This window comes from Aplosporella prunicola, assembly GCF_010093885.1.
Source record: "Aplosporella prunicola CBS 121167 unplaced genomic scaffold K452scaffold_25, whole genome shotgun sequence".
NCBI lineage: Eukaryota > Fungi > Ascomycota > Dothideomycetes > Botryosphaeriales > Aplosporellaceae > Aplosporella > Aplosporella prunicola.
Window position 1 is genome coordinate 186,014 of NW_022983553.1, and position 25,720 is coordinate 211,733.

General features: G+C 54.1%; 14 protein-coding genes across 14 annotated transcripts; 6 read left to right on the plus strand and 8 right to left on the minus strand.

Moving 5' to 3' along the window:
* Positions 1-1,326: 1,326 nt before the first annotated feature.
* On the plus strand, positions 1,327-2,700 carry K452DRAFT_353274 (uncharacterized protein). Its single transcript, XM_033545818.1, has 2 exons — positions 1,327-1,896; positions 1,956-2,700. Exons 1-2 carry the CDS (start codon positions 1,463-1,465, stop codon positions 2,215-2,217), a joined length of 696 nt encoding a protein of 231 aa, XP_033393744.1. The 5' UTR covers positions 1,327-1,462; the 3' UTR covers positions 2,218-2,700.
* On the plus strand, positions 2,329-3,569 carry K452DRAFT_328965 (uncharacterized protein; the record flags this gene model as incomplete). Its single annotated transcript, XM_033545022.1, has 3 exons — positions 2,329-2,700; positions 2,743-3,427; positions 3,451-3,569. The coding sequence occupies 3 exons, from the start codon at positions 2,329-2,331 to the stop codon at positions 3,567-3,569; spliced, it is 1,176 nt and encodes a 391-aa protein (XP_033393745.1).
* Positions 3,570-3,645: 76 nt separating this feature from the next.
* K452DRAFT_291073 (uncharacterized protein) lies at positions 3,646-5,636 on the minus strand. The gene has a single exon (XM_033541110.1). It carries the CDS (start codon positions 5,282-5,284, stop codon positions 4,043-4,045), a length of 1,242 nt encoding a protein of 413 aa, XP_033393746.1. The 5' UTR covers positions 5,285-5,636; the 3' UTR covers positions 3,646-4,042.
* Positions 5,637-6,066: 430 nt separating this feature from the next.
* On the minus strand, positions 6,067-7,860 carry K452DRAFT_234879 (uncharacterized protein; the record flags this gene model as incomplete). Its single annotated transcript, XM_033537389.1, has 4 exons — positions 6,067-6,276; positions 6,319-6,735; positions 6,826-7,296; positions 7,474-7,860. 4 exons carry the CDS (start codon positions 7,858-7,860, stop codon positions 6,067-6,069), a joined length of 1,485 nt encoding a protein of 494 aa, XP_033393747.1.
* A 690-nt stretch (positions 7,861-8,550) lies between these two features.
* K452DRAFT_291074 (uncharacterized protein) lies at positions 8,551-11,470 on the minus strand. The gene is made up of 2 exons (XM_033541111.1): positions 10,728-11,470; positions 8,551-10,648 (listed from the first exon to the last, which is right to left on the minus strand). Exons 1-2 carry the CDS (start codon positions 11,018-11,020, stop codon positions 8,995-8,997), a joined length of 1,947 nt encoding a protein of 648 aa, XP_033393748.1. The 5' UTR covers positions 11,021-11,470; the 3' UTR covers positions 8,551-8,994.
* Positions 11,471-11,715: 245 nt separating this feature from the next.
* K452DRAFT_291075 (uncharacterized protein) lies at positions 11,716-12,274 on the plus strand. Its single transcript, XM_033541112.1, has one exon. The coding sequence runs from the start codon at positions 11,988-11,990 to the stop codon at positions 12,165-12,167; it is 180 nt and encodes a 59-aa protein (XP_033393749.1). The 5' UTR covers positions 11,716-11,987; the 3' UTR covers positions 12,168-12,274.
* A 513-nt stretch (positions 12,275-12,787) lies between these two features.
* On the minus strand, positions 12,788-14,258 carry K452DRAFT_311820 (uncharacterized protein; the record flags this gene model as incomplete). Its single annotated transcript, XM_033543467.1, has 3 exons — positions 12,788-13,856; positions 13,928-14,092; positions 14,185-14,258. 3 exons carry the CDS (start codon positions 14,256-14,258, stop codon positions 12,788-12,790), a joined length of 1,308 nt encoding a protein of 435 aa, XP_033393750.1.
* A 939-nt stretch (positions 14,259-15,197) lies between these two features.
* K452DRAFT_361517 (uncharacterized protein) lies at positions 15,198-15,566 on the plus strand (the record flags this gene model as incomplete). Its single annotated transcript, XM_033546430.1, has 1 exon — positions 15,198-15,566. The coding sequence occupies one exon, from the start codon at positions 15,198-15,200 to the stop codon at positions 15,564-15,566; it is 369 nt and encodes a 122-aa protein (XP_033393751.1).
* Positions 15,567-15,591: 25 nt separating this feature from the next.
* Positions 15,592-18,504, minus strand: K452DRAFT_277733 (uncharacterized protein; the record flags this gene model as incomplete). The annotated part of the gene is made up of 4 exons (XM_033539336.1): positions 15,592-17,802; positions 17,855-17,964; positions 18,014-18,301; positions 18,352-18,504. 4 exons carry the CDS (start codon positions 18,502-18,504, stop codon positions 15,837-15,839), a joined length of 2,517 nt encoding a protein of 838 aa, XP_033393752.1. The 3' UTR covers positions 15,592-15,836.
* Positions 18,505-18,683: 179 nt separating this feature from the next.
* K452DRAFT_256840 (uncharacterized protein) lies at positions 18,684-20,825 on the plus strand. Its single transcript, XM_033538414.1, has 2 exons — positions 18,684-18,859; positions 18,911-20,825. The coding sequence occupies exons 1-2, from the start codon at positions 18,839-18,841 to the stop codon at positions 20,393-20,395; spliced, it is 1,506 nt and encodes a 501-aa protein (XP_033393753.1). The 5' UTR covers positions 18,684-18,838; the 3' UTR covers positions 20,396-20,825.
* Positions 20,826-21,179: 354 nt separating this feature from the next.
* K452DRAFT_94338 (uncharacterized protein) lies at positions 21,180-21,869 on the minus strand. The gene is made up of 2 exons (XM_033547339.1): positions 21,521-21,869; positions 21,180-21,442 (listed from the first exon to the last, which is right to left on the minus strand). The coding sequence occupies exon 2, from the start codon at positions 21,434-21,436 to the stop codon at positions 21,260-21,262; it is 177 nt and encodes a 58-aa protein (XP_033393754.1). The 5' UTR covers positions 21,437-21,442; positions 21,521-21,869; the 3' UTR covers positions 21,180-21,259.
* On the minus strand, positions 21,205-21,898 carry K452DRAFT_291082 (uncharacterized protein). The gene is made up of 3 exons (XM_033541113.1): positions 21,843-21,898; positions 21,521-21,791; positions 21,205-21,442 (listed from the first exon to the last, which is right to left on the minus strand). Exons 1-2 carry the CDS (start codon positions 21,854-21,856, stop codon positions 21,584-21,586), a joined length of 222 nt encoding a protein of 73 aa, XP_033393755.1. The 5' UTR covers positions 21,857-21,898; the 3' UTR covers positions 21,205-21,442; positions 21,521-21,583.
* A 103-nt stretch (positions 21,899-22,001) lies between these two features.
* K452DRAFT_291083 (glycoside hydrolase family 47 protein) lies at positions 22,002-24,208 on the plus strand. Its single transcript, XM_033541114.1, has one exon. The coding sequence runs from the start codon at positions 22,203-22,205 to the stop codon at positions 23,931-23,933; it is 1,731 nt and encodes a 576-aa protein (XP_033393756.1). The 5' UTR covers positions 22,002-22,202; the 3' UTR covers positions 23,934-24,208.
* Positions 23,973-25,288, minus strand: K452DRAFT_339235 (uncharacterized protein; the record flags this gene model as incomplete). Its single annotated transcript, XM_033545296.1, has 2 exons — positions 23,973-25,162; positions 25,245-25,288. 2 exons carry the CDS (start codon positions 25,286-25,288, stop codon positions 24,385-24,387), a joined length of 822 nt encoding a protein of 273 aa, XP_033393757.1. The 3' UTR covers positions 23,973-24,384.
* Positions 25,289-25,720: the final 432 nt, after the last annotated feature.

Here is a 25,720-nt window from a genome sequence, read left to right on the forward strand (position 1 = left end):
CTTACTTGCTCGCAGTCTCAGTCATCAACTGCCATTTTTTGTCTTTTCACAACAAGCATCGGCGCAATATCCGCGATTTAGATTGAAGCAAATGACAAATATCGACGACCAAACCAATTCCACCATGAAGGCTTACCTCGATACCACTACGGGCATGCTCATAAACCTTTAATTCTTCATGGCATTAGACAACATACTCGAGTGCTGACCCCTATCTGCCGCCTAACCTGTTCACCGATTATTGGAGGAACAGGCTGATTGCCCGGGGAATTTCTTTCAGCTTGAACCGGATGTCTGGAAAATCGAATTCTCTAAGCTTTTATTCAATACATTAAGGACAACATTTCCTTGTCGTGGTATTAAAATTCTCATTCAAAGATAACTACGCCTCTAAGGTAACGAGCAGCTACACGGGCCATTTTTGAAACCATAAAGTACACGAACCGTTATTTGAAAGAACTTACTGCGCGGTTAAGTGTCTATCATCTTCACTCTCACTGATGAGTGGAGCTCCCCGCCTTAAGTAGATACTGATTCAATTAACAAAAATTTTAGGTTATTTGTTCGTTAAAAATAATATGAAATAATAACAAATATTTAGAACTTTCTCCATGCCGGGATACGTTAGTTTCATCTTGCTCGAGATTTGCCGGCTGTGTTAGTACTGCCGCACTGTGTCAGTTCAGGATATTTATAGTTATGAAAATAAATATTCACTGTCAATAAGTCTAGTTTAGAAAATCTTTTACTATCCATATTAAGTAGCAGATAATTCATCCTAGGCACATAAATATGTCAGCCAGGATCACTCCGATAACTCTCGTTTTTTCAGCCTTATTACAGTCAGTTGTTACACTACAGCCTTACCCCTTACACCACACGTTTATCCACTGCAAGGAAATAAGGATCTTAAAGAGAAAACGTGTTCTTTTAGATAGCAGCATATATACCCCCATAGGTCGTAGTAATTTAGGAGGACAAGCGGCGTCCAATTCCTCGCGCCTAGCTTCACAAAATACTAAAGGTAGATATCAAATAGGCTAAAATCATACTGCTTTACAAATCCCTAGGTAGTAAACCTTTTTAGTATAATTTGCTCTCTCGTTCCTTTAATAAATTTTGGAAGAAACGCAAAACCGCAAAACATCTTCTTAGTAACCCTCACGTGTAATTTGCATGTCGTGGCTATGCCGACAGAAAGTGAGGGGTCTTGGGACTTAGAGCCAGATGATTGGTTGCTCGCTCAGCAACCTTGTCGTGACACTTGCTCAGCCCCGTCAGCCTCGTCTTTTCAGACGAAGCGTGCTCCTCACTTCATCTGTCCGTCGTACTCCCTCTTGTCTGCTTTCTCGTCTGGTCCGTGTGTCACTGTAAAGCTTTGTATCTCGGTCAGGATTGCCGCCGACTGTAGCACCCTTTCTTCTCTGCCACTCAAAGTATCTAGGTGCTCAGCCTCGTCAAGATGGAGGCTCTTGCGGCGATTGGCCTTGCAGGCAATATTGCCCAGTTCCTCGACTTCGGGTTCAGAATCTTGTCGCAAAGCCGAGAGCTATACCGGTCAGGAAGCGGTTCTCTTCAGGAGAATATTGACCTCGAAAACGTCACCACAGACCTCGAACGATTGGTAGAAGGTTTGGCCGTAAAACCTTCACAGCAGTGTGCTTCTCAAGATGACATTCGACTTTCCAAGTTGGCTGCCTCTTGTCAAAGCACATCAAATGATCTAGTCATGTTGCTGGGGGATTTGAAGATGGGGGAAAATCCCCCAAGAAAGAGATGGTATTCATTCCGCTATGCTATACGTACTTGGAGGAAGAAGAGCCGGCTTCAAGAACTCCAACAGCGACTTGAAATGTTCAGAAATCAGGTCAACGTCCACCTGCTATCGGATATAAAGTAAATACTTACCACGTTAAAGAATGACTGAAAGGGGATTTCAAGCTAACATATCCAAGGACAGCTGTCAATTCCATTGAAGATCTGTCGCTGAGCAGTCTGAATTACGTCAAAATACTACTACAAGGAATGCAACAACCCAACACCGTAACTGACCTCAATTACTCCCAGAAAATAATGGAGTCACTACACATCATTGAGAAATTTCTGGAGATGAGAGAGCAGGACGTCGTAAAGAGCAAAAACAAGACCGTCCTTGGGAGTTTGCGCTTTGAATCATTCCACCTTCGGGATTCTCAAGTCAAAGAGGCACACAAATAAACATTTGAATGGGCATTCGACGATCCAAACGTCCGTTTGAAAAACTGGCTTGAATCCCAAAACGGAATCTTCTGGGTTACCGGAAAAGCTGGATCGGGGAAATCAACTTTCATGAAATTTATCTACAACCACTCAACAACCCAGCAAGCTCTAAAGGAATGGGGCAGCCTTGACAAAGTTGAAACTGCTCAATTCTACTTCTGGAATGCGGGAAACCAGATGCAAAAGTCCTTAGAAGGCCTTCTACAATCACTGGTGCATCAAGTCCTTGAAAGGTACCAGTCATTAATCCCGACCGTCTGCCCATCAAGATGGGAAGAGGCAGAGTTTACGGAGCAACTGAAGCCTTGGACCTACGACGAGCTCTCTGATGCTCTACGGGCATTAGCCAGGCAAAATCTTCATAACACAAAGTTCTGTTTCTTTGTCGACGGCCTTGACGAATACGACATAACTACATCCGACAGAGACCACAAAGATCTTGTCTGAATGTTAAAGGACTTGGCGTCTGCACCAAACATAAAGCTGTGTGTTTCCAGTCGGCAGTGGGAAGTATTTGAGCAGGAGCGTGGAAAGATGGAATGGAAGCTCCGTTTGCAGGATTTGACAAGAAACGACATCAGGCTCTATGTCGCTCACAGTCTGGAATCCGACAGCCGGTTCAAAAGCCTTCAACTGAGAGATGGCAATTGTGCGAGCCTAGTGGATCTTATCAGTAACAAGTCCCAGGGTGTCTTTTTGTGGGTGTATCTTGTGGTCCGCTCACTTCTGCGCGGCCTACAAGAAGAAGACAATGCCTCCGAATTACTGGGACGGGTCGAACAACTACCTGAAGATCTGGAAACATACTTTAAGCTCATGTTCGAGTCAATTGAAAAGTATCACCGAAGGCAAGCGGCCGAGATACTTCAAGTTGCCATTGCAGCAGAAGAACCACAATCGATTGCTGCCTATTCATTCCTAGACCTAGAGCGCCAGGAACCAGAATATGCTTGGAACATGCCTCTGAGAGAGATATCTGATTTGGAGGCCGAAGAAATGTATTTGAAAATGCGCAACCGCCTGGATGCACGCGCAAAAGACCTTCTAGAGGTGCAGCTCTCGCCTTCGACAGATACTAGCATGCCGCTGTTTCTTCGCTATCAGGTTACCTTCCTTCACCGAACAGTTAAAGATTTCCTCGAGACCAAAGACATGGATAACCTTCTACGTCAAAATGCACCAGGTTTTCAGCCTCTTGCGAGTCTGTGCAAGGCATCCTTGGGTCAAATCAAATCCTTGGATTGGACAAGCAAAATCCCACACGGAGTTTGGTTAATAGACTATCCTTCAAGGGTCAGAATCATATTTGAAGATGTGTTCGAATCTGAGGCATGCAAACGGCCACTAAGAAGGCAAGATACTGAAACGAGTCAACCAAACGGTAGCAGTCCGGATTTTCTCTCTCTTGTGGTATTGCAGCTGATTTATATCACATTTTTGGTGGGTTACATTCCTCATCGTGATAAAGGGCTGCCATCAGCCATGGAGTACGCCCTCAATCCGAATATACATATTTCATCCGGAAAGCAAGCGATTTACTAGCCTTTGTGTTGGAAAAACTCGAGGAAAGGAAAGATCCGAAGCAGGGACAAACAAGTCAGGGCAGTATAACCGTCGAACGGAAAGAAGGAACTCAAGAATCTATGTCGGCGTTTGCTGCTATACGGCGTTGGATCACCGGAAAGTGAGAATGCTGTTTGGAGTCGGAGTTTGCTGGTATTTGTATAGCGCTGAATGGCTGGGAAAATAACATTATCGTTTTCCAACATCCAAGCAACCTGACCTACAAAAACCTCTCCATCAACTCCCTCACCCTCTCCAACGGCAACGCCTCAACCCTCCTCCCCCCCGCCCCCACCATCGTCTCCGCCATACACAACGCATTCAAGACAGCCTCCTCAACCGCATCCACCGTGGCCTCAAACAGCGCATTAACCGTCTGATCATCCACGACGCGGACCTGCAGCGCCCGTGGCTTGAACGGATCGACGTCGCGCCCCCCCGCCGTGACCGTCTGCACCGGCACCTCCGCCGCCGTACTAAACGCCAAAAAGACGTCGCCGGAGGGATTGTGCGCGTAGCTGCCCACGCGCGCTATGCCCAGCGCCGCGCGCTTGGCCAGCCGCTGCAGCTGCAACGGGTGCAACGGCGCGTCCGTCGCGATGACGATGATGATGCTGCCGTCTTTCTTGTCCTTGGCCTTCTCGATCTCCGCCATAGCCTGCACGCGCGCGGCAGCGGCCGCGTCGTCCGGCTGCGCCGCTGCCGCTTGCTGCGCCTCTGCTTCGAGCAGCCGTCCGATGGGCGCGCCGGCGATGCGCAGGTCGCGCAGGCGGCCGTAGTTCGCTTGTACGAGCACGCCGACGGTGTATTCCGTCGTGTCTTTGTCGACGGACAGTTCGACGTCGGTTGGGACGACGCGGCTGGCGCTGCCGGTGCCGCCTTTGTGGCCATGACACAGCATGCCGGTGCCGCCGCCGGTGTTACCCTCGGGGACGGGGTCAGCGCTCACGCTCTCGATGCCCTGCACGATGTGCTCAGGCTTGATGCTCAGCGCAGCAATGTCGTTCAGGAAGCCATCGAACGTCTCGCCCACGACGGGCAGCATGAACCAGTCGACGGCGCCGGCGGCGTCGCGGTGCCGCGGGATGCAGTACTCGTAGATGCCCTGGTAGGCGGCGCCGACGGCGAACGAGTTCGTGAGCACAATGGGCGAGTGCAGCAGCCCCGTTTCCTCGATCCAGTGCGAGCCCGTCAGCTCGCCGGATCCGTTGAGCCGGAAGATGCCGGCGTAGCAGGCGTGCGAGAAGAAGTCGGCGCGCGGCAGGATCGTCGTTACTCCCGTGCGCACTTCGCCGTGCGTGCTGCTAGCGGGCAGGATCTGCGATTGCGTGTGGCATAGCACGCCTGCGACGTCGGTGAGCGTGTTGTTTGGGCCTGTGGCGTAACGGCCTAGATGTAGAGTTGGCAAGAGGGCGCGGATGCGCTGCCGGGATACAGGTTGGGACTGGGGTTGAGACGACATTGGGGGCGGAATTGAGGAGTTTGGAGAAGAATAAAAAGATATCAAGGCGCAAACCTATTATATATAAACTACCACAGCAGTAGCACAACCGCCCAACATTATCCCAGCCAGCCCGGTCTCCCTATCAAGCGAGTTTTTATAAGTAGTCGAGGTCAATGACTCGCTTGCGAGCTGTTACGACCTTCCTGATCGGGCAAGTGCCGGCGCAGTCCAAACTCGATTCGGATGCGGGGTGCCTATCTAGGTCACCGCCCTTTACCGCAGCGCATGATGCGATCCTGCTACGCAAAGTCGATTGGAGCTTGTGGGTTGGTAGACTGCTCTGTCGATGCGTACGGGTTATCTTGCATGCCTATGGCGCGAAAAGCTGAATCAGCGAGCTTAAAAAATGCAGATAGACACCTTGTTTTGACTTACCTCTTCACTTTATACCTAAAATAATTAATACATCTATAGATATGTTAGACGCAACCCCATTTGAACAGTTCCATTATGCATCTACACCCATGCAGCTGCAAAACAACTTGAACAAGTCAGTACCCTAAAGAGCAAGTATGGCAGCCAAAACAGCATTCTAAGAACATTTTGAATGGCAACTCACCGAAGCAAGCTCGCTCTACTAACAGCAGGGCATACCTCTCAGCCACGACCACTGTACCGAGATCACGTCGGCCGAATATTCAGAAGCCCCTCTAGCAAAATATGATACAAAAGCAAACCGCAACAGCACATCCAGAACGGCCATTGCAGCAGCAGCCACAATGTCCCGACAGCTTTTACGCTCAGTTCCACCAGAAGCTGACACTGAAGCTCGGGCTCAAGCTCCTGACATAGTGCCACCAGCCAATGGGGATATACAAACACTCGCCCGGTCCCAGGACCGTCTCCACGTACTTCGCATTCTTGAACCTGGGATACTTCTCCTCGAACACGCGACGCCGCTTCTCGAGCTTATCAAACTCGCGCTGATCCATCGGCTTCGCTTTGCCAATCTTCCGGTGCGAGTCGCTCCAGCCCTCAAACAGCTCCATGACCTCGCCAATGTCAATGTTGCTGTTGTTCTCCATGGGTACAATGTCCTGGCCGTTGCGCCGGGGATACAGGTTCTCGCGCTCGCTCGGCGCGTACAGGCGCACGTACTTGCTGCCGACAACTTGCGCGAATATGTTGTGGTATGGATCAGTGTGAACAGGTGATACGGTGTTTGCGGGTCCAAACCAGGCATTCAACTGGGGCTCTTCGACTTTGTCAACACGATTGACGAAAGGTGGAGGCGGAGCAGGTGGCGCGTCCGTGTGGCAGTAGTCAGGAATGGCGATGTCAGCGCGCAATGACGGGATTTGGGCGAAGAGGTCATGCTGCGCGAGATAACCAGTTTTTCCACCAGAAGAGCTTTCGCTGCTTATACTCTCGTCAGCAGCGGCTTCGCCATCACTGTCTGGAAGCTCGATCTCTTCGCCAGTCCAGGGGTTGTTCCCGGTGGCGCCTTCGTCAGCGTCCTCTTCGCTCTCCTCGGAATCCTCATCGTCAGTATCATCAACCAGAACATACTCCTCCATAAATTCTCCAAAGGAGATTAAGCCTTGGCCCCAGCCAGCAGCCATGTAGTGCTTTCCGGTCTCAATTGGCACAAGACGACGCCCTCCAAGCGTCTTGCTAAGTAGATAGTGCGGATCGCTCCATGGTCGCTCAGACAAGGCAGGCCAGTGTTCCAGGGCGCCAGTAAGAACAAGAGGAGTCGGTAGGTCGACATCATCAGCCTTTTTCGCTTTCGCGATGTCTAAGTGTTCCTGGAAAGTTGTCATACTTAAGTTGTGGCGTCTGGGGATTGGAAAGCGGAGATTCGGTGCATGAAGAGTATGGTCGGGAAATCTGTCCGGGACATCGAAGTCAAGGGTAGGCACCCTTCTGTGGCCTCGTACTTCCGTAGAGCTTGATTTCTGCTCAGGAGTGCGCACAATGGTAGGGTTGGGCGCCTGCTGAGGGCTGGATGGTTCCCTGGGGCTATCTGCCTTGGTTTGGCTGAGGACTTTCTCAGAGTTGGAAGCACCTGCGGGGTTCTGGTTTTCGCTGAGGATGCGCTCTTCCGACGCCTTGGACTTCTTCGCAGGCCGCTCAACCAAATCAAATGTCATCGGCCGAGCCATGACGGCCTCCTGGCGCCTGCATTCGTTGTCCTCATCCAGGACCTCGGTAAGCCGGGCAAAAAGCCACTCAATGTCCTCAAGCCTGCCCACGGCACCGGCTATGATCTTCGCCCGGTCTAAGACATTGACAATGTCAAAGAGCCAGTCTTGCGACCGCTTGCGGCCCCTAGCCTCGAGTATCTCGACAGCTTGCCAACAACTACCCTCGGTGTACAGGCGGAACCAGTGGTGCGGGACTTCGGTAAAGGGAAAGATGGAATGAATGTGTCGGTGAGCGGCATTGGTCGCGGCCTCGGGGGAAGTTTCGAAATGCTGGAGGTGCGACGGGCATTGTTCATGGAGGCTGTCGTAATCGCGCTTTACGGAGAGGCGAGCGCGGAACTGACGAGCGAGCTCGAGGCGGACGGGGTCGGTGGTGCGCGGCGTCATGTTTCGAGGTGCCGACGGCCTCCTTGCGACGGCATGCCTGCGCGGCGGGGAGAAAAGAAGAGGAGGTTCGGAGGGTTGTGGGGGAGAAGAGGCGGCGGTCGAGTTCAAGGAATCATTGTGAGTTGCGGGGTGGTGACTGCTGCCGTCGCAGACCAAGTCGTCGTGGTGAGTGACAGAATCGGCATTCTTCGGCGGAGGCAGCTGCAACGGCCTCCTTCTCTTTCCCAGAACCGATTCGGCGCCCGTTGGCATTGACAGGTCTGCACGCGATCGCTGTGATCACCATGGACGTGAGACTGCGGGAAGTGACATGGTCCCGTCACCACAACGCCGTCACTTTCCCCACATCGATTAGTCACGGTCTAAACATAGTACTGCACCTAGCGCCAACTAACTACACAATCATCATTGCATTGCACTCTCCAAACACTCACATTGACCCCCTCCTTTTTACAGATCATGATGATGCGTGATCCGTTAAAGTCAAGCCAAGCAGAGCTAAAAAAAAATTACTTTTTAAAAAGACAAGGTCCGCCAGCCACACCACCGCTACCCAGCCAAGCAGGCATTCCCACAACCAACCACCAAACCCCTCAATCCCGTCAAAATGCAAGCAAAAAGCCTCCCTCCATAACCTCAATCACAACAAGAAGCACATGGCATAACAATAAAGATACAGCAACCCTTTGCCACCCTCCCATTACAACCCATTTTAACAGCCTCCAAACCACAATGCCACCACAAACCCAATCCCAAAACACGATTAAACTAATCAAACGACCGCCCCGCAATCCCAAAAGAAAAGAAAAGAAAAGCAAAGCAAAGCAAAGCAAAGCAAAGCAAAGCAAAGCAAAGCAAAGCCAACCCCCTATGGCGCGGAACAGGATATCCCAAAAACCAGAAAACTCAAGATTTAATCAAGACGTTGAAGACGCTGGCGTCCTTCTAATGTGTAGTGGGCAGGGTATCGGAACGAAGGCGCTGAAGAGCAAGAAAGGGGTATGGGTATGGTCGTCGTGTGTCGTATACGTGTATCGTATGCGTGTATCGTGTGCGTGTGTCGTATGCGTATGCGTATGCTGAGATCAGAAAGGATGTTTAGAAATGGTAAAGGGCTGGTGTCGTCACGTCACGTCACGTCGCGGCGCGGTGGTGGTGGTGGTCGTCGTCGTGCGTGGTATCATTCCGGTCGTCGTCGCTCAGGTGCGTATGGGCAGCTTCATCATCTGGCATCGTCCTCTCCTCCTCCTCTCCCTCCCCCTCTTGCACCTCTCCGCCCCTACCGCCCTCCCGTCCCCCAACCCCCGCGCCGCCACCCAGAACACCCATCCGCGCATGCCCTCCCAGCGGCGACACCGGAAACGACACGGTCTGGTCCACGACGCGCGAAAAGACGTGCTCATCGGAGCGGCGCCCCAGCCCCGCCTCCCCCTCCTCCCCCGCACCCGCACCCCCCAACAGCCCGCCCACATCCTGCAAGCGCGGCAGGCCGCCGAGCGCCTGGCCCGCGCCCCCACCGCTGCGCTCCACCATCCCCGTCGACTGGCTCCCTCTGCGGCCGAGCCCCAGGTTCAGACCCAGCCCTAGGTCCTCCCCGTCCCGCGGCGCGAGCTCGAAGCACTCGCCCTCGCGCATCGACCATGGCCGCGGAGACGCCGCCTTGCGATGACGGTTGTGGTGGTGGTGGCTGCCGAATGCCAGGCCACTCAGGTCCTGGAGCAGTACGCGCGAGCCTCTGCGCTGCTGTTGCTGCTGCTGCGGCGGCGGGGAGGGGCCTCGCAGCGGTGGTGGGGCGCTGGTCGGCAAACCGCTGGCCAAGGACATGGAGCGCGGCTTCTCCTGTATGAGGCCGCCGACATCAAAGAACGAGAGGTTTTCGGGCGTCGGATGGTGCGACGCCAGCGAGAGGTCGTGCGGGCTGGGCGCCGGGTCTAGGTCGTCGGCGCCGGCGGCCGCGGGCTTCCAGTACGACTCTGCGCTGTCGTGGCTGTGGGCGTGGGCTTGTGGGAAGGTCCATCCGTTGCCGAGGAACGCGGGCGGCCGGCTGGGGTGGTGGTGGTGGTGGTGGTGGTGGTGCATTGACTCGGAGGGAGGTGCCACGGGGGCCGCGGGGCGAATCGTCGTCGAGCACGCTTCCATCTCCGGTGAGAGGCGCCAGCCGACTCCGCGGACGAGGTCCTCGTCGCTGCCCCATTGCATGGTGGTCAGCGTGGGTTTGCGCTGCGACGACCGCTCCGTGCTGTCTGTCGTCGAGCCAAACTTGTATTTTCTGTGCTTCTTTACGCCGCGATCACGCAAAAACGAATCCAGAACCACGCCGTTGGAGACAGCGGCAGCGGCCAGGATCTCGCCCGAAGCAAGCACGGTCCGGTACTGTTGGAGGCCTTGGTGGTTGATGACGCTCGGGACGCGAGCAGATGTGACTCCGATGAGGATGGCGGACATGGAAAACAAGAAAACAAGGCGTATCTTGCGCTTGAAGGGTAGACTCGATCTCAAGACCAAGGGAATAGGGAATACGATGAGCAAAATGTCGGTGATGATGTCGCAGGCGCCCATGGTGATCAGCTGCGCGTAACCCTGTCTACACTTGGGACCAGGGTCAGGGGTGACCTGCCAATAGTGGTTGAAGGGGCGGCACTCTCCCAAGGTGGCAATGATGACGGCGATGAAGGTAGCGAAGAGGAAATATCGGATACAGCGCAAAGTGATTTCGTACGCGCGCTTCCAGAACGTTTCTATGAGCCTAGCAAGAAACTCGCAGACGCCGAGCTTGGCAGTCCATATGCTGTGGAGTAAATGAGATTGGTTAGCATCGTCGCCGGCTCTCCTCCCCTGACAGCGGCATTCCATTTGCGGCAGCTTACAATGCGGCGTAGGAGATGCGGGCAGCTAGCACCAGCCTCGAGCCAACTTTCCGCATCCGAATTTCGTCAAGGTTGGTCATGTTGGAGGTGTCGACATTGTTGGTTCCGTAAAGTAGCATGGCATGGACGAAGGCCATGCGCGTAAACAGTGGAATGATGCTGAGGGCCATGACTCTGTCTTCTCTAAACAGCCGCTCGGTCCGTATGTAGCGGCCGCCCAGGCGGGAGAGGATGATGACGAGGGAAAAAAGAGTGCACCACCAGCTGAAGAGCAGAGTAGGATGATTTTCCATGCGCGTGCGGGGATCCGGTGGTGATGGGCTGCCAACGCTTCGAGGTAAAAACATGGTGGCTGGGGCGGGGAGGATCAAAGGCGCTCACCACCTCCGCGGAGGGGTGAGCCGGGTGAGCGCGCGATCTATCTCGAGGGGGCCAGTGGGCGGGGATTTATGGGGAGCCTTCGCTATCGAGACTCGACGTTGTAGCATGCGGTAATAGCAGCGCATGGACCATGTCGGAGGGCACATGCGGATAGCAAAAGGCTGGAGTAGCGGCGGGAACCAAGGTAGCGAGGCGCGCGCGAGATGGGGTGGGGAAGGTAGAGAGAGGTTGGGGAGAGCGAGGGGAGAGGGAGATGACGGGTAGTGTACTCATGATAGGGCGGGCGCTGTCTCGCAATCCAGACTCTAGGACCAAGGCGCTGAGTTGTGATTGTTGCGGCTGGCTTGATAAGGGGACGGCTGCTGCGCCGAATTAACGTGCTTCGACCGGGGTCATCATACTGAATGGACATACATCATCTCCGCCCCGGCTCACAGCATCCCAGCGTCGCATCGCACCTACGGCTCCTCTGTTTCGCCAAGCGGCTTCGAGCAGGTGATGAGCGCATGACAGAGTGTGGCGGGCAACTGTCCAACGTTGCTCATCACGCTTGCGAGAGAGATGGATACGAAGTGCTCACGCGGGGTACTGCCCGTACCTACACTAGCTGCTATCTCACTTAAGCCCACCTAGTCTCCAACCTCCTCCCCCACTCTCCCCCACCTCCACGATGCGATGCGATGCCATGCCATGCAGCTGCGGATGCTTGTTGCAGATCCATTGCCCTCCCCCGGCCACGGGCTGAGTGTGGGCGGATCCCGTCCCTCCTTGCTGTGACGAGTCCTGTACAACCAAACCACTCGCCTATACTCTCTTCTTCGTGTCACGGAACAGCTCTAGTCTCTATAAGTACCGCCACCTTTCGGCCTGTCTCGAACCATGTACTCTACATGGTGGCTGAGAGCCTCCTTACATGCCCTCGTCGTCGTCATCCTTACACAGCACGCCGTCCCGCCTCACACCGAGATCACAACAACACAGCCCGTCCGTCCGTCCACCCCATCCCTGCCTCCACTCCAATCTCACTACGATCTGCACCCCAGCCTCCCATCTCAGTAAATGGTCGGCCTCAGTCATACTTATGTGCTTAGTCCTCCGGACTGTGTCCACGTCCCGTCCACAACCAGAGCGGGAAACCCTACTTATTCACGTGTCTGAAAAAAAAAGCATTTGCCTTGCGCGTGCGGATGCATACATCCGCTTCCGTTTACTTTCCAATACCCGATCCCGTTTGCCGCGCGCTGATGATGCTTCCCCTCAGCCTGAGAGCTCCGTCTACCGATCCGACATTTCAACCGCCCCGGCCATGCATGCTGCTGTACTATCTTTAGCCCACCACTCGTCATCATCCCATCCACTCACTGAACTCCCCAAAAGCAACCAACGCACCGCTAAGCTTCTCCAATATACTAGGCTTCCGCTATGCCTTTATCGCAATACTTTCGCGATTGCGCGTTCCGAAATGTGGCTGCAGTTGGCTATCCGACTGGCTGACGGGGACTAGAGCGCTTCTGGCTATAAGCCGCGTGTTGTGTTCGCAATGTTCCGTGGGCTTATCTTCTCGACAGGCCGTGAAGGGGCAGAGCGCATTCAATTATCTTCCCGTCTATTTCCTTTTATTTATAGTCTATTAGATCGTTCAGCCATCTACGCCCACCTCAGCTCAGCGCGGAATCGCATTACGCGACAACGCCGCTGGCAGCCTTCTCTCTCTTCTCCTCGCCCTGGCCGCCCACCTTGGTCTTGCCCGCGTAAATCTTGTCCAGCACTTGGCGCAAGCTCTCCAAGAAGCGGGTGCACTCGTCCTCCGTACCAACTGTGATACGTAAGCAGCCAGTGCAACCGAGTTCCTTGCCACGGAAGCGGACAACGACACCCTTCTCCTCGGCCAAGCCTTCGTACGCCTTAAGCGCAACCTCGTTGTCAGGCTTGCCGCTCTGGTCCGCCGGCGCGTCCAGCACCTCGACTAGCAGGAAGTTGGACTCGGCGCCGCCGCGGAACCGCCCGATACCGGGCACGCCTGGCAGCTCGCGCAGCAGCCGGTCGCGCTGCGTCAGGATGTTGGTCACGTTTGCGCGCATCACTGCCAGGTGTTTCGGTGCCAGTGCTGCCTGCGCAATCTGCGACGTCGGGTTGCTGATGTTGTACGGCGCCTTCAGACTGTTGAGCAGGCGCGCAATCTCGGGCGACGTGAAGGCCGCGCCCAGACGGATGCCTGCCAGGCCGAAGGCCTTGGATAGTGTTTGCATCACCACTAGGTTCGGCCACTCGGTTACCCACTGCGCGAGCGAGGCGCCCTCGGGCGCAAAGTCGATGTAAGCCTCGTCGACGACGACAACGCCGTTCCATGTCGGGTGCTCGAGCACGGCTTGTACAGCCTCCTTCTTCACCAGCGCGGCCGTGGGGTTGCCCGGGCTGCAAATGTACACCATCTTGATGTTCTTGCCCTCCTCGCTGCTCAGCACGGCGTTTATGCTGGCCGGGTCAAGCGCAAAGTCCTGATCCGCGAGCAGCGGCACCTTGACAATACCCACGTCGTTGACGCAAGCCGACACGCTGTACATGCCATAGGTCGGAGGGCAGGTGAGGATCTTATCGCGGCCAGGAACGCAGAAGGCGCGCAGCAGAACGTCAATGGCCTCGTCGGACCCGACGCCAACGAAGAGGTTGGAGGGCGTGATCGACTTGCTCGTGTGAGTGTTGGTGTTGCGCAGGTTGCAGAGGAGCTGCTTGAGGGGTTCTTGGTGCCTGCGGACAAAGTGCCATGCGTCAGTAACTTGCGGCGTGGTCCAATGGCCAGACTATCATGCCACACTCACGGGTCGGGGTATCTGTTCAATCCCAAGAAGTCCACCTCAATATTCCTCTCTGCCGCGTCGCTGGCCGTATTGCTCAGCTTGCCGTCACCCGAGAGGGCCAAGCCGGGGCCGTAAGCATTCTCGTTGGCGTCCAGAAGGATGTTCGTGCCGTCATCTTTGTAGTCACTGCCTCATCAGCCGTCAGTCCTCTTGCGCTCATCCCGCGGCATCAAGGTAACCAATCTCAATTGCTGCGGGAACGTAAGCGGGACACTTACTCGCGAGCGCACCGGTACGGCTCCAGCGCGAGAATGTTTGACCTGGCACAGGTCTGCAGGTTGAAGGCGGGCATTGTGGGTGTTTGCGCAATTGAGTGGTTGTCAATGGTAACTTTTTGGCAGGGAGATGTGACACACTGGAGTTATGGCCGATCTCGCTATGACTCAATAGCCCTCCGGGTAGCATGCATGTGCTGCTTCCCGCGAGATGTCACGACTCCTCCCCGCATCCAATCCAGCCTTCATCCCTCATGAACCTCTATGTCGGAACTTCCCGACCTCACCATGTACACTACCTCCTACTCCTCCTATCAACCACCTTTCTCAACTCACTATCTCTTCCGTCGCTGAGCTCGCTAAGCCAAGCCAAGAAGGGCCCTGGTATCAAATACCTACTGACGCCGGTCTATTGTACATACATACACACTTTTATTCTCCAGATTGGCAAAGCGGATTGAAGCTAGCGGTGACACTCACAATTATTGCCAGCGACTAAACACTGGATACTTACGATTGATCGTCCCCCCCGTGAATTATATTTTGGCCCCCCGCACTTCTTCCGTTGTGGAGTAAAACATGTCGTTGCCACATAAACCCCCACATTTGTACTCTCATATAGGCAACGAATTACGAATCAGAAGCTCAGGCACAGACACCGAATTCCACTCCGATGCTTCTACACCGTATCTAAATGCTTGCCCGCACGCGTACGCCGTGGCCCTAAACAGCATTTCCTGGGGGCTAAATTGTAGGTAGCCTTAAGCACTTACGCTACGCAAGAGCCATGCAATACGACGTAGGCGCTATTTCTCTATGCGGAGCATACGCAACTGTGCTATAGAGACCATATATAAACTGCGTCGTTCTCAGCAAATCCCTAGTTTGGAGCAAGCCATCACCGTCTTCCCAATACAAACACGTCCTCCGAAACCAACCCACTGTCAAGGTAAGCACACCTATACAGCACGTGCCAAATACCAAACAACAACAACAACAACAACTAACAACACCAGATGTTCGCCACGGCACTCTTCCTCGCAGCCAGCCTCCCCCTTAGCGTCATGGCCGGCATAACCTGCGAGACGACGGACGGCAGCCCCTCGACCGAAGCCGTCACCGAGGTCATCAACCAGGTGCGCGGCCAAGGCGGCGACTGCGAGCAAACAAATCACTTTGGCAGCAATTGCACCACGCTGGTCCACCACGACGGCGCCGCTATCGCCATCTGCGGCCCCTACGGGAACTATTCCCCCTGCACCGATGTCGCGCATATCGTCACGCAAATCCAGGACCAGTGTTTGGTGGACGGCAGGGCCGGCGGCACATACACCTTTGAGGGGTTTCCTGATACGGGAGAAACCATCGAGCTTATTAGCTCGTAGGAGTTGAGCTAGTTGCTCGTAGAGCGCTGAAGCTTAATGTGGAGGATGATGTCTTACGCTGGACAATGTATACGACCTTGTATTACTCCTGTCCCATGCGGAACCCGTCCGCAACGCCAATGGCCTTCCTGTATATATACCCAACCCAAAAACCAGATTTTTTAACCATCGTAGTCCAGACGATGCCGCAATGATACCAAAACTTCTACGCCTCTCCGAGCACAATAGCACTTGCGCTGTAGCATCAATAATCCGATCCAACCAAGCAGATCAGACACAATCAATACCTTCGACCGCTCTTATGGCCCTTGTGCCTTGCGTCTCAAACAGCCCAACCAGACGTTCACACTTTTCCCGCAGTCTTTGTTCTCCCTTCTCTGCTTGCGCGTATACCCACTCCTCGACGCTCATCTTCTTCTCGCGGTCGGTCATACTGCGCATGACGTAGGCTATCTGTTCCTCGGGGCTAAGAGCTTCCCAGTCATCGTCTTCCATGTCTTGCTCCTCTGCATCAGCGCTGTCTTCCTTGCTCGTGCCAGCGTACACGCCACCTTGCTGAAGGATACGTTTCGTCTGCGGCGAGGGCAAAAAGACGTTCTCGAGGTCGACGGGGCGCCACGGATGCGTGGACGCAAGACCACCGTTGTTGGCATTGCGCTTTGATGGCGAAGCTTGTGGTGTGCTGCTACTGTCTGCCAGAGGAATCCGTGTACCCATTTGCCGAGCTGAGAGGGGGGGCCGAGTTGATGCTGGACGCGAGGACGGCGGCTTGTTCTCTGCGTCGGAGGATTGAGCGGATGGAGAGGATGAAAGTTCGTGAGGTGGAGCAGGGGAATTTGAAGATTGAGCAGGAGACTGCGCTTGTTCTTGATCTTCTTCGGGCTCTGGATCATCTTCATGAGGTGTAGGTACTTCGTCTTGCTCTGGTGCAGCAATTTGCTCGGACTCTGGTTCAGGCTCGGGCTCTGGCGAAGGCTCCTTAGGTGGTGCTGAAGCCATATTGCGGACCGGAACTTTGGAGGCAGAGGATTTCATGGGTGGTGGCGGTGCGGGCATTTCGTCGAGAGTTGGTTCTGGCTCTGGCTCCGCAATAGTGGACTCCTCGACAGCCTGGGCTTTGGGTTTTCGGCCACGCTTAGGCTTGGCAGCAGCAGGAGCCTTGGGCGCAGGTGCTGTAGCAGACTCTGCATCTACAGTTGCGTCCTCAGCCGGCTCTGGAACAGGCTCTGGCGCAGGGGCCTCCACCTTCTTCGGCTTCCTTCCTCGCTTCGCCTTTGGTGCAGGCTTTGGCGGCTCATCGACAACCATGATGGATGAATCCTCAACTCCCGAGAGTTTGGGTGCACCGTCACTCGTCCTCTTAGTGCCGCTTGTGGGCTTAGGTGGTTCGAGTTCATCGGCCTTCTCGACCGCATCTTGCAGTTCAGTCTGGAGCTGGCTCTGGTCATTGCTGAGTCTCGACTCTTCCACAGCTTTGTCCTTCCGTCCGCCCTTTGCCCGCGTTGCCTTGGGCTTTTTAGGCTCGGGCTCGGGCACGGGCTCAGCCTGTGCAACTTCCGGGTATGATTGAACTTCCAGTCGTGAGGTTCTTCTCGTTGCTCTTCCAATGGGCTTAGGAAGTTCCGATTCGGCTTCATCGTCCACTGCCTCCGCGGGCTCTTCGTCCAACAAAGTAGAATCTGCAGCCTTCTTGGCTTTTGAAGTTTTGCGAGTCGTAGCTTTTGCTGCACTCTTAGATTTTGCTGCCGTTTTCCGGCCCCGGCCTGCTTTCGAAGCGGTCGTTGCTGTGCTCAACGCACTATCTCCTTCGTCTGCTTCGATATCTCCAAGAGTTAGGTCTCCATCCGCATCAGCAGGTTCCAAGGTTGGCTGGTCCAGCTCCAATACAGACTCAGACTCCTCAGTAGCCTTTTTTCCGCGTGTAGTCTTTTTGGTTCCCTTGGCAGTCGATTTGGCCTTGGTAGTCGCCTTCTTTCCCTTCGCCATCGAGGTAGTCGTAGCTCCAGTTGCAGATGTCACAATGCTGTCGTCGTTCCGAACCGCGTCGTCGCCTAATGACATAAAAGATGGTGCGTCTGAGAAAGTGTCAAAGTTGTTAGACTGAATAGACAAGCGCGACGCTTTGGAAGCTGTAGATGCGCGTCCCCTCTTCCCTTTCGTCGCCTTTCTGGTAGGAGCATAGTCTTCGGCAAGAGCGAAGAAGGAGCAATCGGGCGACCTCCTGTGGTGCTCTTCCCTGAGCAGAGTCAGTAAAATAAGGAAGGCTCGATTCGGGTTTTTGGACGTACGCAGGATTATCTTTGGGCTCCCACCCGTCAAGGGACAGCAAGCAGTAGAAACAAGTAACACCATCCTCATAATCCGGGCTAGGATCAAAACACCATCCAGCCTCGGCCATCTATGGCAATATTAGTCAAGTGGTTCGCAACGGACATTGCGCGTCATACCTTCTTCGTCTTGCACTTCCATCCTTTCTTGTCCTCATGCGGCCAGTTGAGGAATGTAGCCGTCCTCGCAACGGTCATCCTTTCGCTCAATGGATCCTCCAATTCCTCCACCGGCAGGTGCATTACAGAAGTATTGATTGCCCACGCGCATTCAGGCGCATGTGTCAAGTGTTCGAGGGCTGGGTTGTCCTCGGGCTCCCATCCATCGAGCTTGCGATGGCACGAAAAGCAGGTTACATTGTCGGGATTGCTGGCAGTCGGCGTATAGTAGAAACCAGCGCGCGCGAGCTAGAAGTGCGTCAGATATTTTGGTCAAGCATGCATGCACAATTACTCACGTCTTCTACGGAAGGGGCGGTATGCGGCCAGGAAACGGTAGTCGGCGCCTTTCTCTTGGTGGTGGAGGATGCGCGTCGTTTGGTTAATTGCTTGGGCGCCTCGAAAGTCGCGACGCGACCGACAAAACTGGCGACGTCGTCGGGAGCAGCCATGGCGTGCGGTCTGCGGCGCGGAGAGGAGTGGGTAGCAATGCGAGTGACGTTGAATGTGTTGTTGATGGAAGGGTCCGGAGGTAAACAACATGGATGGAATTCGGCGCGACTCGCCGAGCTTTGAGCTCTGACTTCATCTTAGTCAGTTTCCTTCCTGCGCAACAACTAGCTCGTGGACACCGGTTGGCACCTTTCACCACTAGCTGTCTCTGTGTGCTCCTTTCCACTCCTTCAACCCATACATGGCTGTGCCTTTGCTCACCCTTGCTGCCTTCCCCGCCCGCCGGTAACTGGTAAACTTGAGCCCCTCTCTCCACCACTTTCTGCGCGCACAATGGCTCTTCGACAAAGCTCCGTAGGTTAAGCCGGCGCATTCCACTCTATCAACCCACGTTAATGACAGCAGTCTGCCAGGGGCCTGCAATCCCTCACCGCAGGTTGCATCATGCATCGCTATCCGCTGGCCTTTCGTCGCCATCCGCAATGCATGCGGCGCAGAGCTTATGCCTCGAATTCCTCCCCCGCAAGCACCCCGCAGTCCGACTCGCAACCGACCTCTCCCTCCATATCTAAATCGAAACGCGAAGCGCCAACCGCCACCAACGCCTCATCCATCAATACTTCGTTACCCGACGGCTGGGAGGATGGCCATCACGATGTCAAAACTTTCCACGACTTGCCAGCGGGCCGCGACTTTGGACTCAACCAACACATGGTGGAGATGAACCACGATTTCACCGATGCCCTCAGGCAAATAATATGGCAATTCCGTGCGCCCATCCGCTACGCCTTTGCCTACGGTTCCGGCGTCTTCCCGCAAAGTAGCGAGAGTAGTTCGTCCGGCTCGCTTTCTCCGCATCCCAACCCACCCGAAGCGATTAAAAAGTGGCAGGAAGGCGGCCAGAAGGTCATCGACTTTATTTTCGGCGTCACATATACGCAGCACTGGCATTCGCTAAACCTGCAACAACATCGCGACCACTACTCCTTTCTTGGCACCGCTGGGTCTTGGGCAGTCTCCCAAGTGCAGGACCGGCTGGGCGCAGGTGTTTACTTCAATCCCTTCATCACTGTGAACGGGACTATGATCAAGTATGGTGTTGTCAACCTCAACACTCTCTACCGTGATCTTTCCGAATGGGACACCCTCTACCTAGCCGGTCGCCTACAAAAACCAGTCAAAATCCTGCGTGACGACGCGCGCATCAGACTCGCGAACCAAGTGAACTTGATATCCGCTGTGCGCGCTGCGCTGCTGATGCTGCCTGGAAAGTTTACCGAGCAGCAGCTCTTCAACGCAATTGCGGGTCTCAGCTACATGGGAGACCCCCGGATGACCTACGGTTCGGAGAACCCTCACAAGGTCGCAAACATAGTAACACACCAGCTGCGCAACTTCCGGCGTCTCTACAATCCTCTGCTCGATACTCTACCCAACACGACACACACCGATTCGCGAGTCAAGACGCCTGGCTGGGAAGTTGATACGCCACCAGGCGTCGATGTCACAATGGAGCAAGATATGGACCCAGTCAAGCGGGGCAACATGGTGCGCCGGCTGCCCAAGTCCTTCCGGCAAAAGATCTACTTTGCGTACCAACGACAGTACGGCATCTCGGGCACCGAGTTCCAGAAAATGCTCGAAGCGGCCAAGGACGACGACAGCGAGTCGTTCAAGAAGCGCCAGGGTGGAGATTTCGAGCAGCGCGTCGCCTCCGAGTCAGACCTCCGCGACAAGGTGAGCGATGCGGTGCAGTTGACAGTCAAGTGGCCCAGCACAGTGCAATCAGCAAAGGGACTGCTGACCGCGGGCCCACTGCGCGGCTGGAAGTACATGAGCGAGAAGTTGGCCAAGTCGAAGCAGGGCAAGCAAGAAGGTAAGAGCAAGTAAAAACGCCAAGTGCACGAACAGGCAAAATACAGATCCAGAAGTCTGTTTATCGCCTGTACGATTTTGGCGAATAAAGGATGAAGGAGTTTAGGGAGTAGGAGACCCGGTATGATTGGAAAGCATGTTCTAGGAGGTAAGACGATATACAAATGATGCATGGCATAGCGGACGGGGTTAGGTCGGGACAGGGGCGTGCGGCGAGCTTTTGTTCCATGTCGTTTTTACGATTTACGCGCGCCTAATTTTACCATTTTCCCCGGTGTAAGAATGGCGTCGAGATGGCTGCATGGGCGTTTGAGACGTATCGTTGTGCCCTTAGATAAATGGTAGGCGTTTTAGAGCAAGCTTGGACGTGGGGCTCATGCACTTCGGATAGATGGAATGTCAATATACTGTAGATATCTGCACTTATAGATCTGGTGGAGTAACGTCCCTCAACGTTAAGCGCGATTCGCCGCCTAAGGAAATAATGATGCTTGTACGGAGCTGAAGAAGATATTCAGTTATGTTGTTTATAGTATATATGTGCTCTAAGACCTTTTTACTCGTATCTAGGATTTAGGCTTGTAGCTAGCCAGGAGTAGTCCGTAGAGACTGCTTGTATTGTTCCATATCTCGCTGAACGGTGAATCTCGGTCGACGGTGGCGGACGTTAGTATGAGCTCTGATCTCTATATAGGCTCAACGGGATTTGAAGTTAACAGTTTCCCGTATAGAGATTTCTCATGCGAAAACTCTTGGTAGTGACTTAAAAAGGCCGACATAAGAGTGCCGCTCGTTGCATGAGAAGATAATATTGGCACAGCAGCAAGGTTAACATAATTTGATTGCAGCAGTAGCTACATCTACAACAACGCAGCGAGGCTAGAGATTGGCTGTCATGAAGCGGAGGACTTGCAGAGAGAACTTTGGGGCCTTTGGATGAATTGTAGTGATATTCAGAACACCCACCTCTATAATAAAGGCATAGCAATACACAGCGTGATGCTGCGGATGATGTCGAGATCCACGATTCGGCTTTGTAATCTCATCTCCGATCATTCAAGGCTGCGATATCAATTAGTACTGCCCGGCGTCGAGTTCTTTCATTCACTACTACTTGGCATACATGCACCATGGACCTACAGTATTTTCCAGAGCGCTACGCGCTTGCTTTTGCGCCTATTTGCACGCAGGTCTTCCTCTAGATTACCGAATGCTTCCTAGCGGCTTGTCGTCCTGGTCCACGATGTGGATTTTGGGCATGGCGCTGTCCAATCTCTTCTTTTCTTCTTCGGTAGGGACCATGTTGAAAGCCTTCTCGGCCTCGTCGCTGGCGAACAGGCCAAAGGCGCCGTAAGCCATCAGGCCCACGCCCAGCAAGAGGCGGGTTTTGGGGGCCGTGGCGCGGTATTTCCTGAAGGGCAAAGGTCAGCGTGGGCAAGGGCAAATCGGGCGACCAACGCACTGCCAGAGCGACATGATTCGGGATGGGCAGGACTGAGTTGGCAGAGGGCGGCGCGTTGCATGACGTTGGAAGAAGCTTCAAGCTTCGTCTCGCTTGGGGGTTCATCAGACAGCTCCTCCCGAAATGCTGCCAACTCCGCAGATGCCAGCTATGCCGTCTGCCTACCTCTCCGCAGCAATCTGGACTGCTCCTTGATACCCGCGAAGATCGCCATCTGCGCCTTAATTAATCTCAAACTTCCCTCGTCCCCGACATGGGAACTTGATTCTTTCCCTTGCCGTCTCCGCGTCGAATCCTACACCAACGGCGCGCGCACACCCTTCGGCCCTCCCCCGATGACGCTGCCGCCAGCTCCTCACCATGGACGAATGGAAACCAAAGCCCCGCTCCCGGCGCATGGCCGCCTTTCGCCGCAACCCCACGCCGACCTTTAAGCTTCTGGCCGCCGTCCTCATCATCACCTTCTACCTCCTCTACGTCAGCATCTACGGAGTCGCGTCGCCCGTCGATGAGACCTCGCACGACTTGATAGGCCCCGTGATACAACACCGACCATGGACTGGGCCCAGCGGACGCGCAGACGAGGCAAAGACGAAGAAGGTGGCCGAGGCCATGAAATATACTTTCGCAAAATACAAACAGCGCGCATGGGGCTACGACGACATACTGCCGGTCAGTGGAGGGAAGCATAATAGCAGGAATGGCTGGGGCGCATTCATCGTGGATTCGGCCAGCACTCTGGCCCTCATGGGCTTGTGGGACGAATTCATGCTTTCTCTGGATCACATTATCGATATCGATTTCTCCACCGCCGAAGGACTTGTGGATCCTTTTGAGACAACAATTCGCTATGTTGGCGGCATTGTCTCGCTGATTGATCTTATTGACGCAGGCGTCGTACCGCCAAAGCTCGTCACAGGGGAGCAGCGCCTTGCCCTTTTGTCTCAAGCGACCATTCTGGCCAACAAACTCGCTCCAGCCTATGATAGCCCTACTGGAATGCCGTATCCTAGAGTCAACTTCAAAAAAGACATAGGCCAAGGGGATCCGCCGGAGCTGTACGAGAAGTATCCTGATAAAGTCCGGTACGAAAATCCATCCATTGGCCCTGCGCGTGCCGGATCGAATCTTCTCGAGTACCGCACACTCACCAGGCTGAACGGCATCGAGGACTACTTTGCCAACGCGTCTCTCTCCTGGGCTCCACTTGTCTGGGACAAATACATTCAAAAACCGCCCGGCCTCATTTCCGCCCCCATCGACATCACAACCGGCGCGCCTGTCGGGCGTCAACGTCACTGGGACGCCGGCCACGACAGCTACTACGAGTACCTGATCAAAGCGGCGATCCTCGCGCCCAAAGACCGCTATTCGAAAGCCTACGAGGAGCGCTGGCTGCAAGCCGTGGACGCGCTCCGGCACTCGCTCGCCACACGCTCCAGCTACGCCGACAACTACAACCCACAGCACCTCTTCATCGGCAAGCTAGACGGGGAGTGGTACCTCAACGAGCAGTCACACCTGGCGTGCTTCGCGCCGGGGAACCTCATGCTCGGGGCGTCGTACCTGGCCAAGCCGGCGCTGATCAAGACGGCGCAAGCGCTGCTCGAGGCCTGCCACCACACGTACGCGAGCACGTCCACGGGCATCGGCCCCGAGCTCTGGAGCTGGGAGCCCATGAGCAACCTGCCGCCCGGGACCTTCTCGCCGCAGTCGCCGCGCCAGCGCCTCGAGCTTGCCCACCACGGCTTCTGGGTCGTCGACCCGAGCTTCCGCCTGCGGCCCGAGTACGTCGAGTCCCTGTTCTACGCGTGGCGCATCACCGGCCAGAAGCGCTACCGCGACTGGGCCTGGGACGCCTTCCTCGCCATGGAGAAACACTGCAAGACGGACTTTGGCTATGCGGCGCTGCAGGACGTCATGGCGGGCGGTGAGGGCAAGAGGAGGGTCAAGCATTTGGATGAGTCGGAGAGTTTCTGGGCCGCTGAGACGCTGAAATATATCTTCTTGACGTTGACAGATGTTAATGTGGGGAGCTTGGATGAGTGGGTGTTTAGTACTGAGGGGCATCCGTTTAGGATGATTCGGTAGGTTGTTGTGAGCGTTGTTGTGTACGGGAGTGTTGTGTGTGTGTGTTGATGAGGAGGGAATATATGGCAAGGGAGGGATTACCGTTCCCTGTCTGTTTGGCATGGCGGAGTTGGGTTTGAGCATTTTAAGCCTGTCACGGGTTCAATGAGTGTACAGTGCACGGAGAGATACCCAGGCGCGCAGCACGAGAAAATGAAACGATAGGTCTTGTATACTAGGTTCGTGGGAATCATTGCATTTATCCTAATGAGGCCGGTTCATAGGGGCTCTGTGGCTACAAGTGTTTATTTTTCACGAGCCTCGTGCCGTACGAAGGAAAGATTGTAAGCAGTGGTTGTGGCTAAACAAACTTTCTATCAGTCCTTGCTTCCTTTCTGTATCAATGTCATCGGCATCGCAAAGCATCCCTCAGCGAACGTGTTCAGTACTGATTTGATCCACAATGAAACCGTTATTTCCCTGCATCAGTACGATCCCGACTGTCCTCTGAGCGAGTGTGCCAATGCATCATTTTCTTGAGCTTCTTCAACGACGCGGAGCCCAACAGCTCAAGCACTTCATCGTCATCGGCTTCAGCAGCTTTTTTACTCTTCTCCAGAAGCAAGTCCCGCTCAATTATTCCCTTCTCCACATCAGACATTGGCCATTTGCTTTTGTTCTCCAGATAACTCAGTCTGATTTCGTTGTTCCTTTTGTCCAGATGGGACGCGACTATGGAGGCAATGACCGTTTTTGGTGCGGCATCGATAAGCTTTTCAGCATTCTTGTGCAACCTTCCATTTCTGGGTGCATCGTCCTTGTTCCAATAATTTTCAGGTACCAGTAGCGCTTTCATGTAAGCGCAGAACGATGATGTTTCTGGAAGCACCTTGAAAACCTCGGTGGCATCTTCGTCCACACAATACCGTTGGGTGATTCGTTGGTGGTATTCGGCCATTATATCAACTCGAAGTTGGTTGACGTCGAATTCGTTGGCAAGGTGGTATAGATCGAGGAAGTCGTACACTGAATTGTATACATCGATTTGTCGAGTATTGACCCAGTGGATGAACCAACCGAACACATAAGGTGAGAAGCCGCCGATTTCCAGGGGTTTTTGCGTGTATTTGGCGTCGAAGTAAACTTCATAGAAATATTGACAAGTGCCGCGAATGAGATCTTTCTTAACGCTGAACTCTTGGGTTCCTCTTTGCTCTCCAACAACTTTTATTGTGACCATGTCGCTACCACTGCTGAAGCAAAGATGAGCTTCATGTCACAAATTCCGTGGATGGCGGCTTCTCCCCAGATGAACCGAGCGAGGTAACATACCTGGACTTGTGCACTCCGTTTACGTTGCCGTTTGTCTGTGCCATGGTGTCGTCTGTACGCAGCAGCTCACTGGCAACTGAGCACTGAGTCTTTTATGTTGATGCGAATGTGAAGTTATGCTGATGCGAATACGTGCAAATTCTTAGTGATGTGGAGTAACGGTATGTTGAAGTTGAAAAACCATGTATATGGGAAGTTGTAAAAGAAAGGTTGCAAGTAAAAGGTCGTAAGAGGAAGGTTGTCACAGGCATCCTGAGCGCCTTCCTAATTTGCTGAGATACTGTCAGGAAGTAACAGGAAGGTGCAGATGGTTATCCACGCATGCAAATGATCCGACGAGAACCCTCGCATGTTGGTACTAAAGATCAGATATATACAGTTCAATCGCCTCCCAGCTTTGATTGGCGATGACATTCCTCTCTTTATAAAGTCAAAGGCATGCAAATGAGCTTGCAAATGAGCACGCAGAAACTAAC